General features: G+C 41.4%; 1 protein-coding gene across 2 annotated transcripts in view; it reads left to right on the forward strand.

The window, feature by feature from the left end:
* gabrr2a (gamma-aminobutyric acid type A receptor subunit rho2a) overlaps positions 1 to 12,245 on the forward strand; it is a 49,492-nt gene extending 37,247 nt beyond the window's left edge. For both annotated transcript variants that reach the window (XM_078278185.1, XM_078278186.1), the window contains exons 5-9: positions 715 to 797; positions 5,213 to 5,353; positions 5,844 to 5,996; positions 9,675 to 9,883; positions 11,907 to 12,245. In XM_078278185.1, coding sequence (XP_078134311.1) covers positions 715 to 797; positions 5,213 to 5,353; positions 5,844 to 5,996; positions 9,675 to 9,883; positions 11,907 to 12,245 — 925 coding nt within the window. The remainder of the gene's footprint in view (positions 1 to 714; positions 798 to 5,212; positions 5,354 to 5,843; positions 5,997 to 9,674; positions 9,884 to 11,906) is intronic.
* The last annotated feature ends 6,691 nt before the right edge of the window (positions 12,246 to 18,936 follow it).

The following is an 18,936-nucleotide window of genomic DNA, read 5'->3' on the forward strand; positions in this document are numbered from 1 at the left end:
AGGCACCTGACCAAGGGTCCGTATTTTACGAGATGGGAGAGTGTGCAACTTTGTGGTAATCTGGGAGAGACAGGAGAAAGACCCTACTAACCAGTGACAGAAAAAAACATAATAGATCTACAACAGACTGTTTTATTTTTTAAAAAGAGGATGTAATGTATGCTGTGTGTGAACTAGCTAACATAATGTTCGTTGGCTAAAATGGAAGCGTGACATTGACAACCTGTCTGAACTAATACCCCATTGTAATAAAGCAGAATTAAGCTTAAAAGGCATTAATTACATGCTTCATCCACGGTGCTCACATTCAGCTCTGTGTTCGTGTGTTTAGGAGAACCACAGCATGTGACTATTTCTATTATTTCAATTTTTACTTTATACTATTTCTGCCCAGTCCTATTTAGCTTGTAATTTCATGCCTAAATGAACAACATTCAAAACTAGAGAGAAAAGAAATTGCGGTGTGAATGCTGTATGCTGAAAGGCTGACGCTACACTGGATTGCCGGCTGGAATTGTGTAAGAAGAAGGTGAAGTAGTGAGAATAGTAAGGAATGGGTTTAGTTAGTATGAATGTCATTGATTGGTAATCATGGTATTCATGCAGTACAGTGAAGGTATTTTCCAGTGACTGTGTGATTGAATTCAGATAATTCAGTGACATTACTGACTGTTCTCACCTTGTGTGTCTGGTCTTGTTTTTGTCGTTGAACAGAGTGACGGTGACAGCAGCCTGTAACATGGACTTCAGCCGCTTTCCTCTGGATTCTCAGACCTGCTCACTGGAGCTGGAGAGCTGTGAGTAAATGTTTCATCTACGGTTCCAAAAAGCATCAAGTGCTCGTATTCCTGGCCAGTCCAGAACCAAATTAGAAGATGTGTTACATTATCAGAGTTCACATGGTTTTACTTCAATTCAGGAGGAGAAAACATCAAACATTTCATGAGTTAAAGGGAATACGAGTCAACTTAAGTATTAACATTTCTTATGATTTATTACCCTTAGAAACCGAGACTCTATAATTCTTGAACTTGATATACACAAGAATGACTGTTTGGATGTTTACAGGAATTGACTTAAACTGTTATTTAATTATTAAATAGTTTTCTATTTCTGAATTCCGTAAATAAAAAAAAAACACACACAAATTGAGAAAGGGCACTTGCACCCTTACGCCCCAACACCGACAACATGTCATGTCATGTCATGTCATGTCATGTCATGTAGCTGATGCGTTTATCCAATGTGACTTACAATTGCTACATATGTCAGAGGTCGCACGCCTCTGGAGCAACTAGGGGTTAAGTGTCTTGCTCAGGGACACATTGGTTGATGTATCGCAATGGGAATTAAACCCAGATCTCGCACACCAAAGGCACGTGTCATATCCACTGCGCCATCACCACCCCACGCACGCACGCACGCACGCACGCACGCACGCACGCACACACACACACACACACACACACACACACACACACACACACATACACACACAAGCAAGCGCACTGAATTGAGTTTCAGAATTCATCTGGCTAAAATGCTTACACAAAATAGCACACTGAGCAAAAGCCAGGTAGAACAGACGGCATCAGAGAAAAGAATACTACCACAAATGCTGAAACAAACACAAAAAAAAATACTGCAAATACCAGAGGGAAGGTTATCCCACTGACAACAAGTACAATTAAATGCAGGCTCTGTGTCTTAAAAGCTTGAAAAACTCTGTACATTTTTTATATTGTATCAACTGTTAATGTATTTAAAATGTAAATACATTTCAGGCACAGCCTACCTCTCAGTTATCTCCATTCCACTTACTGCTTTTTTGTTTCTTCTTCAACTTCTCCGTCTATTTTGCCCAAACATTTCTCTTTTACCAATAGTTGTTCCATCAATTCCTCATATGGTCAGGATCACTTGTTTCTAACTTGATTCACTAAGTTCTTTATCATCCTTACTTATGTAGTTCCTTTGTTACAGACAAGCGGATTGAAGGTCTCTTTTTTCCCTGATGGTCACTTTCAGCCACTGTGCTTCTTTTCCATCTTCATGTTTGTCATGCAAACTAATAGACTTTTTTCCTTTTCTTTTATTTCCCGGGTTTCGACATCTTAGTTTCAATAAAAGACAGAAACAGGAGTGCTCCTTATTGTTCTTTTAGTCTAATGAGTAGGGCTGGGTATCGTTCAAACAGAACGTTGTACGTGCAGCTTTATAAATTTGACGAAACAAATGCATATACATATTTCTGCCTTTGTCTCAACAAAAGACACTACACCGTTTCGACAGGAAAGAGGCAGAGAAGAAATCAGCAAAATCAGATGGAGCAGTGCTGGCCGGGCAAAAAGCATATCATTTTTTGACGGGCATGAGGCCAATGAGGAGACATGCCTACCCCATGAAATTGCTGCCCTTGGTGGTCTCAGTTGAAATTGAGATTAAATTGGTCAGTTTCACTTGTTATTACTCAAAGAATTCTCACACTGTAGCTTTCTGCAGCATTCTTCTACTGCTAGTTTCATGGTGCAGATTGTTTACTTCTGCCTCAGGCTGCTGCTCGGTTGTTGGCCATCAAAAGCCCTTTCTTCTTTTCTCGCTGGAAAGATGCACCCAGTCATCCGCTCCCATCAACCTACAGTATGTTCATGAATAAATAGCAACTGTGGAAGACATGTGAGCAGAATCAAATGATACCTTTATTTAAAACTCTGGGCCCATTGAGGGAGACCCTTATTTGCAATTGGGCCGAGTGCACAGCACGCATTTCAGCAAATAGACAACCACACTTACATTACAAGAGATAAAAAGTTTAACCAGTCAGGGAAAGCAGACACAAGAATATACATACAAGTCATTTATCAAAGCTTTACATTGACTGTTAGATGGGGGAGGGACCAATTTTAAGGAGCTTTGTGCCGCATTCCAGGAATGTGGAGCAGTTTATCGGTGTTTTAAGCCCCCAACGTCTCCTTCCAGGCAGCGCTGCCTGGAAGGCACTAGGATTAGGCAATGGTTAGGGTTAGGGTTATGTGCCTTGAAGTCGACGGTCACATCACTGCCTGGAAGGAGACGTTGGGAGCTTAAAACACCATCGAGCTGAAAAGGCGGTCTTGCCAAGCCCAGTCCGACTATGAGGGGCCTCAAGTAAAAGCCATCCATTGGACCGAGTGGAAAATGGATTTACATATGGAGTAAACAATATGGAAATGTAATAAGGGTAATTTATCAAGAAGTGCTTTACAGATGAACACCATTTTGTCTCATTGCCAACCAGTCATATCACACAAAAGACAGTGGTGAGTGTTATAACTTTCATCTGTAATAAATCTAAGTACAGAGTGATAGACTGAATCTAGGGGTTTTAACGTTGAAGACGCAGTGTGCCTATGAATCACATCTACATAATCTAAAACAGGCAAGCGAGTAGCTGCCATATACGTCTCATTGGTATAGGGGGGCATTTTATTTTGATTTAAATGGATGGTAACTAGTTATGAGCTGTTTCTTTAAAGCTTTGTTGTAAAAAAAATGACTTCAGCCTATGACCATATTTGATTCACGATGGTTTGCGGCACAGTGGCTCAATGGTTAGCACTGCTGCCTCACAACAAGTAGGACACTGCAGAGTTCAATCCCTGGTCCGGCCAGGGCCTTTCTGTCTGGAGTTTGCATGTCCGTCCCCCCCCCCCGTGTTTGCGTGGGTTTCCTCCGGCTGCTCCGGTTTCCTCCCACCATAAAGACATGCATATTAGGTAACTAGGACTATAGCTGACTACAGTGACTAACACTGGCGCAGTTACAGAAATGTTCATTAAAGGTGCAGTAGGTAAGACTTATAAAACTGATAACTTTACATCTTATGCTCATTTATAATTTTGGAACGTGAGCAAATGAACTGAAAACTCAATGAAACTAAGTAAAAAAAATGATATAATAAAATTAAACACTTCACTGAAGACCAGTCAGAAATAAACAGTGGTTGGTGCATTCAGTTAGAGGTGCAGTAGGTAATTAACTTATATTTTAGTACAATCAATGTACAATGAGATCGTATTCTGAACAAGCCGCCATGACGGTCTGTCTTTGAATTTCCGGAGAAAACAAACCCAGGTGACGCGTTCGTCCAATCAGCTGCTGGTTTTCATTTTTGGGCGACAATACAGATTAGCGTCGCCTGCTGTTATGGAGACGTATTACGTCTTGTCTCTTTGGTGTGTTCCGAGGCATTTTTTTGACCAACTCGGGGAGACTGATCAGTCCAACTGCCTTTTCTGCCAACGGTCGGCCGTCTGGTTGGTGTGTAACTGCCTTAAGGCTGCGTTCGATCCACAATGTACATAAACAGTTCTTTCTGTTCAGGGAATGTCGGTTAAAGGTGCAGTAGGTAAGACTTATAAAACTAACTTTCTGTCATATTTGCTGAAACTGACTCTATGTTCCAGTAGAACTACATGAAGCAGGTCATTTCCCTCTGGCACCACCTACAGGCTGTAGTGCGACTTGCAAAAATCCACAGCTCCCTGTTCAGATGCACCAATCAGGGCCAGGGGGGGTGTCTAATTGCGTGTCAATCACTGCTCATGCACATGCATTCATTCTCCCTTGTGGGGGGAGGGGCTTAGGAGACAGTTTTGGGCTTTAGCGGAAACCGACTGAATAGTTGTCGATGTTCAAGTCCTGGATCTTTGAAATCCTACCTACAGCACCTTTAATGTGCATTGTCCTGATTGTCCAGTTTTTACTAAGCTACCTGCTATAGCTCAATAAACTCCCCACTGGAAGGGTTTCAGGACAAGTACGGCGGATACAACTCGAGTCACTTTATGAACTTTTATTGCGCACACATAACACAGTAAGCATCCACACACTAGGTAGTCTGACTGCTACCGCTATGCTAGCCTGTCAGCTTGATAATTAATGACGTTAGTAAGTTAGTTAGGTTGTAAACCTGCAACGAAAACACAAACATGAAACCCAGAATTAACCAATGAAATTACACAATCATGTGATATTAATTCTTGATTTGAATTACTAGCAAACTGCTAGTTTATAGTCACTCACAGGCAAGGCGTACCAGTCCTGACCATCAGTTGAATGAAAATGAAACCTAAAGGCGAGCCATATATATATATATATAAACAATAGTTACACCTGCTGGAAAGTTCTACACTGATAAATAAATAAATACATTATGTGTGATGGTTTTCAGATGCCTACACAGATGAAGACCTGATGCTGTACTGGAAAAGCGGTGATGAGTCTCTCAGTACTGATGATCGCATCTCCTTATCACAGTTCCTCATCCAGAAGTTCCACACCACCTCTCGCTTGGCCTTCTACAGCAGCACAGGTACACACACACACACACACACACACGCACACACGCACACACTAATTTCTGCAGTCATTTCTGCGTACAAGTATAGGCCTACAGTCACTGAACACAAATATCTCGGCTACTTTGACCCCATATACTTTCCTCTAGCATCTACCTTCAGGACAAAAGTTTATATTTTTAGCTCCATCTCTGGCAAGGCTGCGGCAACAAGGTCAAAGTTGACCTTTGAGCGCAGCCTAGACTATGTATACCTTGATATTACATTTTGCTCCAGGACCCTTTTAAGGACTCTGTGTTTTGACATCATTAGATTTATTACATGTGTCATTACATTAATCACATATTATACTGATGATAAGGATTTTACATACTCTGTATATGTTAATAAGCACGTTTCTTAAATGTAGTGAAATGAAAGCTCTTGTAAAATGTTGACGTTTTGTGTAACCAGTTTCTACATTGTTGATGCATTGTCTGAGCATGTCTCTTGCTGTGTTTGCAGGCTGGTACAACCGTCTCTACATCAACTTCACGTTGCGACGCCACATCTTCTTCTTCCTCCTGCAGACATACTTTCCTGCCACGCTTATGGTGATGCTATCATGGGTGTCGTTCTGGATCGACCGTCGGGCTGTGCCGGCCAGGGTGTCCCTGGGTAAGAAAAAAAACTGTCTCAATGTCTTTTTGAGTTCGAGCTCGGTGACTCGAGTCTGTTCGGTGTGTTCGGTGCCGTCGTCCATCTGAGAAGCTGTCGGCCTTCATTTTGGCCGACCTGACGTGTTCAGTCGGAGACAGGGCAGTCGGGACTCACCTGGAAACAGCAAGCAGAATGAGCGTGACTAAGCCTCTCAAAATCTGACGAAAATCTTTTAAACTGACCTTTGCTGATCTGAAATGAAGACAGATTCAACAACTGCACGGCCTATTTCTCGCTTAAAATGTTTTCAGAAACACGTTTCGGTGAACTATTTTAGTACAATATGAGATCGTATTCTGAACAAGCCGCCATGACGGTCTGTCTTTGAATTTCCGGAGAAAACAAACCCAGGTGACGCGTTCGTCCAATCAGCTGCTGGTTTTCATTTTTGGGCGACAATACAGATTAGCGCCGCCTGCTGTTATGGAGACGTATTACGTCTTGTCTCTTTGGTGTGTTCCGAGGCATTTTTTTGACCAACTCGGGGAGACTGATCAGTCCAACTGCCTTTTCTGCCAACGGTCGGCCGTCTGGTTGGTGTGTAACTGCCTTAAGGCTGCGTTCGATCCACAGTGTACATAAACAGTTCTTTCTGTTCAGGGAATGTCGGTTAAAGGTGCAGTAGGTAAGACTTATAAAACTAACTTTCTGTCATATTTGCTGAAACTGACCCTATGTTCCAGTAGAACTACATGAAGCAGGTAAAGAAAAATCCGGCTCCTTTGGCACCACCTACAGCCTGTAGTGCGACGGAAAATCCACAGCTCCCTGTTCAGATGCACCAATCAGGGCCAGGGGGGGTGTCTAACTGCGTGTCAGTCACTGCTCATGCACATGCATTCATTCTCCGTTGTGGGGGGAGGGGCTTAGGAGACCGTTTTGGGCTTTAGCAGAAAGGGGGGAGGGACTGAGAAGTTGTCAATGTTCAAATGTTTTGGCTAACTCCTGGATCTTCGCAATCCTACCTACGGCATCTTTAAGGGAACTTCTTTCGACTTCTTTCAGAACACCCTGCAACGTCACTAATGCAGATATCACTTCCTCTATTCCTCTATTACCCTGGTAACGTAAACACCTTGGATACGTTGCTGCTACTCTGGAAATGTTACTCTTATGCTTCTCTCCTTGTGTGTGTGCGTGTACACAATTCAGCAGTAAGCCAAACTCCATTCAAATGAATATGGGAGTCAGGATATAGCGTCCAAGCTCCTGGGGATTTATTGGCGTCACCGTCATATACAGAATGAATAGGAGTGGAACTGTATAACACAAACACAAATATACAGTAAGCAATATGCACAATCAAAGTATACACTATATTATGAACTCGGTTCAGTTCGATGTACGGTGTCGTTTTTAGCAAGGACCAATGACTGATGGGTAATCTTACTTGTGAGCTTCAGGCAAAGTGATGAACCTTTGTTCAGTTGTCACCTACAGAATTCGCAGTTCTATTTTCACTGAGCATGTTTGCTCCCTATGGTTTGGAATCTTACTTAACATGGCAGAATACCCTGAAGTCCACTTCACAGGGAACTACAGTACTAGGAGATCGGAACGGAGAGCTCAACAGTGTGGAAGTAAAAATCCCATTGATTTTCTCCATAAGGATTTAGATAGACTGACCATGAGCTACGAGGTTGTGAAATGAAAGTTGCTGCTACTGTAGAAGCCAGAAGTACATATGAAATCAACTTTATTTTAAGAAAAACATGTTTTATCCGCGATCTTATGGAGAGAAACTACACCACCCACAATCCTAAGCGTAACAGCAACGTCTCTGATTTGTCCAACTCGCTGTTACCATAGAAACACCAAACTGCAAACGGCTAGAGCGTGCTTCTACCATTGACGTCTATGATAGTTTCTGTATACGGTCTTGTTCCTTTTGCCTTTTTGGCCATTTTCCCAAAAAAAAATTGTGACGAATCAAATGTGTTAAAGCTCACTATTCATCTTGTAGCTCGCCCAGACTTAAAACTCTTTATATAAGCAATTTTTGAAACTTCAATGACACAATTAAATGGGGAAAAACACCTCCGGAACCAGAGCCGTTAAAAAAGTGGGAGGTCACTGTTGAGCTCTGTACTCTAATAGTTAGAAAGAATACTCACCCCAAAGTCGCATAAGTGACGTCTCGCTGACGTTTGATTCGTACCGTGATGTAACGGTACTCGGACGACGTCTTTCGGTATCTCCGTATATATTATATATATATATATATATATATATATATATATATATATATATATATATGGGGTTGCACATCTCTCTTGCGCCTCTTCACAGGGAAAATAAAATAGGTTATTTTCTTATTTCTACTTTGGTACTTTGAAGAGATTGTGCGTGCCTGAGGAAACTCTGTCTGTGAAATGATGAAAGCTGGCTCCACCAATCTGGAACACACACATGCATACACCAACCTCCCACGTTCCACCCCTCTCACTTATTCTTTTGAATTATTTTCTGCATCGGGGCTCTTGCTGTACTTGCTGTACAGGCGTATGTTTCCCCCTTGCTGGGATCCTCTCATGGCTCACCTCGTGGCTCTTTTGAACTAGGTCTTTCTTCTCGCTGTAAGGCGAGAGTGCTAGCCACCGACCCAACATGCCGTCCAAAGTCTCAGTGATTTCTGCTCAAAACTATACTGGGACTAGGGGTGCATGATATATCGACTCAATATCGTTATCGCGATATCGCGATATCACGTTGCACAATATTATATTGAAAGTGTCGCGATAAGTATGCAATATTTTTTTATATTTATTTGTATTGTTTCTAATATGTCCTGTTCTGTAGACATGCTCTTTATTTATTGTTTTTATACTGTACAACCAGTAAAATATGTCCTGTTCTGTAGACATGGTCGTTATTTATTTATTCATGTTGTACCAGTCCAATATGACCGTCAGTTGAAATAACCCTTGTGTTGTAAGAAAACTTGTTTTATCTGTTATGAATCTATTTTGATATTTGATTTTGATATTCGCTACATACAATATTAAATTAAGTTAACTGTTCACACAGAGCTATTTAAATTAGCTGGATACATGGGTAAACCTCATTGGCTCGTACCAGTGTAGCAATCCCACCAATGGGTCCCAAAACGTCCCAGTTAGAGAGGAAATGCCGTAAAAATATTCTTTTGTAAATCTTTACAATCATTCCCCGAAAGAACCAAGCAGGACTTCCTTGTTGCACGATCCAAATTGTCTTCAAAACTTGCCATTTTCAGTGTAGCTTACTAGCTCGAAGTTTGTTGTTGGTTCCCAAAACAAAGTTTGAGATTGGCAACACACAGAGAGCGTAAGATTAGGGTTAGGGTTAACCCTTACTACTTAAGTAAAAGTTCTTAATACTTATTCCACCACTGATACCTTCTCAACTGCAAATCTTCGAAACCATACTGACTGGGAATTTTACAGGGTTGTACTTATTGCAGGGCTATTGCATCATATTTTATAACTGGTCCTGTTATTACTTTCACGCCCGAGTGTATAGCTTCAGCTGCCAAACACCGGGTCCGTTTCCTGATCCAGAGCAGGCCCTTATACTGCATCTACACTGTGAAAGTAAAAATAGACAAACTCAGATTCAGTACTAGTTTAACTAGAACTATGTGTATCTTGTGTCCAGGCATCACTACGGTGCTGACCATGTCAACCATCATCACCGGAGTGAATGCGTCCATGCCCCGGGTGTCCTACATCAAGGCGGTGGACATTTACCTGTGGGTCAGCTTCGTCTTTGTCTTCTTGTCTGTGTTGGAGTACGCCGCCGTCAACTACCTGTCCACCGTCCAGGACCGTAGAGAGCGCAAGAGGAGAGAGCGGGCACGATCTCAGGTTTGTTTCTGCTTCAGTATTTCACACAGAATTTGATTCGACTGGTGCAATGCCCGTTCCAAATGTGCCTGTATTGCTCACTCCTGTATTGCTGCCTGCAGCTTTCTCCAAAACCACTGCAAAAATAATCAATAAATATGTGACGGTCAGTGTTGATATTGTAGCTAGCCAAATAGTCAGCAACACGTACACCCCTTGCTTGGTCTCCTCTGCGGTGCAGATAATTAAATCCCTCGAAGATCCATTTCAGAAATACGTAATAAACGTGTCTTGAGAAACATCCCTGGGCCCGAAACGTCGACAAAAACACCAAATGCAGAGGTAAAAAATGTGTGCAGGGATTTCGATTTTCTTCTTTTTTTATATCATATATATCAGTGTAGAAACAGTGTGCTGTATGCTGTATCGTGCTGTGAGGAAAACTTCAAACTGGCATGCAATATTAATAAAAAAGGGGCATCTTTCTCTCCGCTCATGAGCCAGAAAAGTCCCTTTAGCTGGTCAGATAATTCTGACTCCAAAAGGCCCAGCCACTCTTGTTGACTTTGTGCAATTTCACTTACAAGAACTGGATACATACAAAAAGAACGAGTAAATAAGACAGATACAAAGTGCTAGCCTGGCTCCGCCCTCCTACGTACTTCTGCTCAATTTTCCTTTAGTACACGTCTGGGTTTGCGGTATATTCTTGGGTTTTCTCCAGCCAAATGAGAGAACGATAACGTTGACGTCATGTGCTATTTTGAGTTGTAGTTCCGTAATGGCGGCGCTTAATATGCGAGCGAAGCCATTCGGTCCGTTGTTGCAACGCTGCTGAATATCCAGAAGAGTTAAAGCCAGAGCAAGAACAATCTTTTGGCTGAGTTGTGTTGGTGGCCATGATGTTGTGGCCCTCCTCCCCACGGGGTTCGGGAACAGTTTGATTTTCCAGCCCGCTCCGTTAGCGGTGAAGGAGTTGGCTAAGGCGAACGCTAGCGATGCTAAGCCGACGTCACGACCAAACGTTAGCGATTGGTTATGGCAGATCCAGAGTGGCTCTGGGCAGATCCAATAGTTTTAAACTTCAACAGAGTACCCGCCTTCAAGGAAGTTAACACTTGTCAATGAAAGAGAGTGGCCAGACTCTCTGATAGGACCAGGCTAACAAAGAGCAAGAACAATTAGAGTTTGTATTCCACAGTTAACTTTAGGGCTTGAGAAAGTTGGTAAAGTTGGTAATGTTTTAATGTCAAATTACTCTCACAGAAGCAGTGAATAGGTGTGAGTTGTCGGGGTTATCTGGGGATGTCAGTATAGATAGATATTAATTTTCATGAGCCCAAGCTGTCGGGTTCTACACCATGGGAGGTCTGGGACTATCAGTGGATCAATGTCCACTGCTGTTTCCTCACTCACTGATCCACTGTTTGATTTCTGTACTTACTTTAGGGAATGAAAAGACTCATTACATTTACTGCACACTGAACACTCCTGGAAAGGATTGTCTGTGTGTTTTTAATACATTTTACCTGATCAAGTAACTCCAAAAAATGGTAAGAAGCTGTGAATTATTTGTGAGCAGCGACATGAACTCTTTATGGATTATGATTCTCAGTTTTGCCAGAATCTAGAAGACCAGAAACAGGGTTATACATCAATACATACACATTATTTTGCGATGAATTAAGACACATCCACCAAAGTAATTGTAAACCATTTAGAAAGATAAGGCTGGTGATGTTCTGCATTTTTATAGTCAACAAATGAAACAGGGAAATAAAGCAGATATAGAAACTAAACGTCAGACCACAGAGATTCAGTTAGAAGCTACAATCGTAGTAAGAGACGTTTAAAAAGGTCTTTCTCTCCTGCACGCAGACAAGGGGAGAAACACAAACTCCACACAGAAAGGCCAGGGACAACCAGGATTTGAACCCCAAACCTTCTCGTTGTGAGGCCACAGTGCTAACCATTGAGGCACCATGCCAGTCTCCCCATTAAAACTCCAATAATGATTTTATATTGTATATTTCTTCTTTGCCAGTCACTGCCCTGCACCTGCGGGATCTCCCAGACGCGAACCATGACCATGTTGGATGGTACCTACAGCGAGGCAGACACCAACAGCCTGGCCGGCTACACCGAGGAGCCCATGGGGCCAGAGGAGGAGCAGGAAGAGCTGCACGAGGTTCCAGAGAAACCCGAACACATGGTGGTCCACCTGTCAGTGAGCAGCGAGTCCACCACCACCAAGAAGAAGAAGAGCAGCCTGCGCGCCCTCAACATCATCCAGAACACGCACGCCATTGACAAATACTCCCGGATGATTTTCCCTGGTTCATACATCTTCTTCAACCTTATCTACTGGTCCGTCTACTGCTGAAAGACACTCCTGAGTCTGGACCCGGGCCAGAGAGACTAACACACAGACAGTACAAATGCTGCATCAAAATGGGACACTAATTGTGCTGTTGTACTGTATGTCTGGTTCTGCAAAGTGCAAGTTCCGCAAAAATTCAGCACTGAGACTATGGGATTGATGTTTCCTCATGCAGCAATTTGAATGTTCATTAACGCTATAAACTGTACAGCAAAACATAATAATTTCAATGCTGTTTTTCAACTACTGTTGCTATTTCTTTCGGCCCTTTTCAGCTTCATTTACTGTCAACTGCTGTTGAAAAGCTTGTTGTCCTCATTACTGCATTTTTTTTCTGAGATGATGGCAGCTTTGGTTGGAGAAAAAGTGCATTTTTGTATTTGACTTGTTTGTAACATTGATAGATAGCGATAAGGTACGCTTTGCCTGCGTTCGTTCTCTGAGCTACTCAGTTGATGGGTCTCTTTATTTACATTTATTTGTAATGATTGTCAAGCTGAGATTCACCATGATTATAAGAATTTTAAGGCCATTATCTAGCAGTCATGATTTAATTATAAACAGATGACGACTTCATTTCTATTATGTCAAGATAACATGTTTTGACCATATTCTTTAAGCCTGTTATCTCAAAAAAAAAATTGTATTACGAAGGGCTGGGCGGTATATTGACATATTTTTAAACAAGATATGGGATGAGACTGTATCGTTTATATCGGTATAGGCTATGGTCGACGATGTTTCACTGCCGGGATTGTTCAGATGCCACCTGAAACTCACAATTCCTTTGTGTTGGCGTTCTAAACTCTGGTAGATTTCTGAGGACTGTGGTTAACTGCTCCTCAGATCTCTGCAGGGTAAATCCAGACAGCTAGCTAGACTATCTGTCCAATCTGAGTTTTCTGTTGCACGACTAAAACAACTCTTGAACGTACACGTTCCTCCAAAACAAGTTCCTTCCCGAGGCTTTTTCGCAGCGGCACCGTTGCTCCTTCCTGTGCTTATTGCCGGCCAAGATGATTGTGATTGGTTTAAAGAAATGCCAATAAACCAGGGCACGTTTTTCCCCCCATCCTGGAATGCTGTGTGGACTTGCCAGACCCTCCTCCACAGCGTTGTGGAGGAAGGTCTGACAATGCGAGACTAATATTGGTATAGTTTGATGTTGCATTACATAAGCCATTTCTTCAATAAAGTCATGCTTGTGTTTGACATTTGCCTACATTTTAAATTCTCATTTGCACAGCTGTATATTTTGTTAGGCAGGGGAGGAAAACTTCTAATTGTACCATTGTTTCGGTGGTAACGTTCTGCTGTGGCGTCTGCCAGTTACTGGACTTAACGTGAACTTATGAGAACAGATTCTCATATGTGGCTTTGACTGAACATTAATCCGACTTTGTAGAAAATACTGAGATATATATCGTGTATCGCCATTCAGCTAAAAAATAAGATAGGATTTTTGGTCCAAATCGCTTATGTTGATGAATCATTCAATGTGTGAGGGTGTATTTAGTGGTGCTTTAAGCATAATCTTAACACTAACATGTAAACATTCTGATGATGTTTAGCAGGCAATGTTTCTCATGTTCACCATCTTAGTTTAGCATGCAAACGTGTTAGTCCAGCTGAGGCTGATGGGAATGTCATTAGTTTTGCTGGTGTTTGGTCATAAACCAAAGTATTCTAAAAAAAATGAAACTGGATGATGATGCTAGATAAAAACTCAGGATCACCAAAGTTATTACACTCTGTACCAAATTTCATGGTACTCATTCCCCCAATTGTCAAGATATTTCACTCAAAACTAGTAATGTCCGAACGAAGCCTCATGAAACTTCGTGAACCCTTTTCCTAATTGTCTGAGCCCACTAGATGGCGCTCTTGGTTTAAAGAAAAAGGCTCAAGGAATGGCAATTCAGCGTGTTTTCAACCATTTGTTGAACAGAGAGCGCCATCTAGTGGGCTCAGAAAATAAAGGAAATGGTTCATGAAGCTTCATGAGGCTTCATTTGGCCAGCACTACTCAAAACCAAAAATGGCAACCTCATGGTGGTGCTAGAGGCAGATCAAGTCAGATGATCACCAAAGCCAGTAGGATTCACCCTCTGTAGAAAATAAATGGCTGTAGAAAATTGACAATCCATCTAACATTTGTCAGTCTGGACCAAAGGAACCACCTCTGAACCTTCCCTAGAACTCCACTGCTGGCACGCATCCAAACTGTTTTCAACTGATCACTTTAATGTATCCTTATCTGAGGATAACAGGCTTCCATACTTCATCGTCCTTCAAAGTGGATTTCATCAATGAGTCGTTCCTCTTTGCCTTGACATTTAAGTCAGGTCCATCAAAATGTAGCTCATATTTTAACCGTTCCTGTCCACTACTATTATGTGAATATTATGAGTTTGGTGCATCGAGATGAACAGTTAGTGGGCACTTATTCTGCAGTCAGGTGCCATTACACCATTGCAGAAGAAGATGGCTCAACATGACATAATTAAAAGAGCGCAGGACAAACCTCAAACAAAGGAAAACCAGGCGGGAATTGGGACAGTTCTGTTTGTTTCATGTATTAATTTGAGAAACGTTACAGTCCTCATGGCTCCATAACACATTCTCACTCCCAGCGCGTCAAAAAACAACGCTTGGTCAGGGGCCTTGGGCTTAGTTACTGATGCAAAAAGTCTCCTTTAGCGTCTCAGTCAGATGCAGGGGGCTAATTCTAATATAATCCTATCCACGGTGATATTTGACGCTCTGGGTATCCCTTTGGCGTCATTTTTCAACACGCTTGGTCGGGACCAATTTGGCGTCATATTTCAACGTGCAGGGTAAGCCACTTAGTTAAGGTAAAGACCGTGGGTAGGGTTACAAAATGTACGTATCAGCGGTACAAGAACAGGACATAATCCCCGGTATCATGGGTAAAAGTCCTGTGTCATTTGACGCATCCACCACCCCAACCTGCCTCCTTAAGCCGATTTTCGGTCTTTCATACTACTTGCTACCGTTGTCGCTCTTCGTCCTGTTCTTGTTCCGCGTATCGCTGAAACGTACATTTTGTAACCCTACCCACGTTCTAAAATATGACGCCAAATTGGTCCTGTCCAAGCGTGTCGAAAAATGACGCTAAAGGGATACCCAGAGCGTCAAATAGCCTAGGTTTTTGAGGCGCTGGGAGTGAGAATATGTTGGATTTTCGGTCTTTCATACTACGTGCTACCGTTGTTAATACTACCGCTCTTAATACTACGTCGTCTTACAGTTTCATACAGACGCTAATGGGTGATTTTTGTGTCGGTATCTGACGCTGAGAGCCACTGACCAAGCGTCATTATTTGACGAGTTAGGAGTGAGAACGTGTTGGGCTCCACACGGGTGTTTTAAGCTCAAATTAAAAAGGCAGGTGGATGGAAGCACACTAAAAGAGGCACCCATGAAGTGAACAGAAAACTTGAGTTGTGTTGTCTTCCCGTCAACCATGAAAAAAACACAACGTTTTTGACGCCTTTTTTTCACAGTTTGTTTTTGCTTTTTCCAACGTTTTAAATTGTAAAATTGTTCTTCTACACATTTTCAGCACTTATTTCTACGTCCCATTTTTTTTTAATATAAAACAAAAATTAAAAACGGGCCAATGTGACCCGAAGTCAACACAAGGGTTAAGATAAAGACATCTTACGATAATTATTTTAAGCACCACAACACTCCTTGATCTTTTGAGGAAATTTGACATTTAAGTAATGATCTTGAGATAACAGGCCTAAAAAAAAATATCGCCCCAAAAAATTTATATCAACCAATCTCAACCTCCGCGGCACTGAACATGCAAATCATGTATTTTCCACTGATTTCGTACTGGTTTTGATATTGTTATGCTGTTCTGATGTTTTAAAAAACTACAGTGACTTTTTGCTAAACTGGCTTCTTGATAAACTTTTGTAGCAAAGTAATTGGCACAACGCAATGCTGGATTACTTAAAGGACCATCTCATTTATTGTTAATTGCCTTAGCATGTGACAGACATATGTACCAAATACCAGAGATGACTGTAATAATATGTACTGTAAAAGCTTTGTTGTCCAGTGGGACATTTTGTCCTAAAGTCACTGTAGTCATGTATCCTTGTTTGCAAACAAAATGAATAAAAGCTAGCTTAATAAAATGACTTATTTCAATACCATTTCAGAGGGATTGATTTCTCTTGTCTTTTAAATAACAGTTAAGTACAGATTGGGAATCAGCTTTCTTGTTCATGTTGCACTTACAAGGTAGAACTTCTTGAGAACTGGATTTGCCTGGTGATATGTTAATTGCACTTCTCATAGTGTGAAAACATGATTATCTACTTTGAGTAGCTGGTAATGATCTAGGCTTTCATTGCGATACATTTTCTGGCTAATCTAATTCTATAAAAAGTACTAACAGTGGCTGAAACAATGTGTCTTGATTAAGAGTGTTCGCATATGACTTATAGGCTCGGTTTATAAAAGAGAAGTTGTAATGAGCACAGAAATGGAAGGAGACAGATGTGACTGAAAAAAAGGGGAAGGCAGTCACATATCGGTAGACACAACGATGCCAAATTGCATGCTGTTCGTCAATACATTCTGTCTTCTGCTGTTTAGAGACACAAGCTAGATTAAATTCACCTGTCTTCTATGGCTACAAAGCAAATGTTTACCAGTTGTAGTTTAAAGGTAGGTAGATTTACCCAAATTACAACACAATACATTTTCCCAGTTACCCATGGTGGCATCTAGCCATGTAGATAGTTTGGGTTTTGACATTTCTATATAAAAAGTAAGGTCTATGGATCATCTGAAGTAACTGTATCTCAAAAGGCTGAACTGGCCCTTTAAGATGTGTGAGATTCCATTATTGGCTTTTTAGCAGCCCTATTTCTGCGAATGTAAGCAATAATTAATGCCAGGAATTAAACTGTGGTTTTATATATTTATAGAAGGCTACCGAGTACTATCCATTGTTGTAGCATGTTGTCATAGTATACATCTTTTTGGTTATTATGTTTACAACATAAAAGTACAAGTACATAAGTATTTCTTTCCTACCAATAGGAACAAACCTCTGAGACGCAGCTCGCGATTTGAATCAGTGACGTGTGAGGCTCTGAGTCAGCAGCTGGTCTGGAATAGTTCCTTCTTCTGGCTCAATCAGCGCTGATGATGAGTTCATGTGCTGCCGGAAAACACTGAAATAAACAATGAAGGGAACTTGTCTTCACGTCGAACCTGCAACTTTTTGTTTTTCTGTGTCAAAATGTTAAATGAAAAACCTTTATCAACGCTTTGGTCGTCTTTTTCGACACTTTTGGGGCTTTCCCCGATGTTTTTGTCACCTTTTTCAACGTTTGTCGACTTTTTCTGAGCCGTTTGAAGCTTTTTTTTACATTTGTCACGTTTTTCGTCATTTTTGTCACTTTTTTTTAAACATTTTTGTCACTCTTTTGAAATGTTTGTCACTTTATTCGACATTTTTGTCACTTCTTCTGTCACTTTTTTGACATTTTTGTCACTTTTTTTGACGTTTGTCACTTTTTTCAAAGTTCTTTTATCAACTGTTTTTTTTTTTTTAAACTGCAGTTTATTTTGGGAGGTGGAAAATACAATCTCTTATTGTAGCCCGTGATGTCCCACCCTCAGCACCTTTGTTTCATTCTTTAAGAAAGCGCCACTATGCCGTTTTGTTTAGTAATAAACGAAGGTTGCATTTCCGTTGTAATGTTGGGTCGTGTAGTTTACAAGGAGTCATTAAAGGCAGCATGAAAAGCTGTTGACTCCAACCCCCAGTGCCCTCGGCTCTACTTCCTGCCTGCCATAACTTCACTGTACACATAACACAGGCACAGCAGGACAGCGTTCACGCTAGCTGCTGCTCACACCTGATGAACGAAAAAACCGTAAGTGTTTTTACTCTTATAAAGCATTATCTGACCAATACATCTGCACCGTTGTTCAGCTAGCTTAGTGGCAGTATGCCTACCTCAACCTACAAACGCGGGAACTCCCTGGAGCAGTTCGTGCTTAACGTAACGTTACTGCACTTAAATAAGCTGCGGAGGTTGGTTTGTTGTCGGGGATATTGGCGGTACAACATTGAATCTTCACCTCTAAGTTAGCATAGCATATAGGTCATTAATATCAGGCTGAAGTATTAACTAGGCTGTGTAACGTTAAATATAGCCTACATAAGCGTCTTTGAATTAAGCACGGTAACCGCAGTTAGTATGACAAGCAAATAGTGAATGTTAACGCATGTGAGAAAACTGGATTAAGGTTAGTGTTAATGCGAGATTGCTGCACGAGCTGTCAAAGTAAGGGAGGAGGGGCTTCAATGTATCTAAACAGACTGCAGCGGGCGGCTATAATTGAACCCAAAAGTTACTTTACTAATGCAAGCCGTTTTAACATTTAATTAAACAGTTTTCCCAAGACAAAAATAAGTCCACAGCATGTATGTTGTGAGTTTGTTAAAACTCAAACGAAAGAGAAATAAAGTGGAACAGTGACAGAGTGCAGGTAAGTAGCCTACAATTTCCCAGTCGGTACTAATTGTTACAGGTGCAATTTTAGCCGCTAAGCTAACCCCAGCTCATTTCGATTACAGAATGTTTTTTAAAATGTCATCGTCCCCTTAAACTAACTTACTGTAGTTACTGTAAAACAC

This window comes from Sander vitreus, chromosome 20 (assembly GCF_031162955.1).
Source record: "Sander vitreus isolate 19-12246 chromosome 20, sanVit1, whole genome shotgun sequence".
Classification (NCBI taxonomy): Eukaryota; Metazoa; Chordata; class Actinopteri; order Perciformes; family Percidae; genus Sander; species Sander vitreus.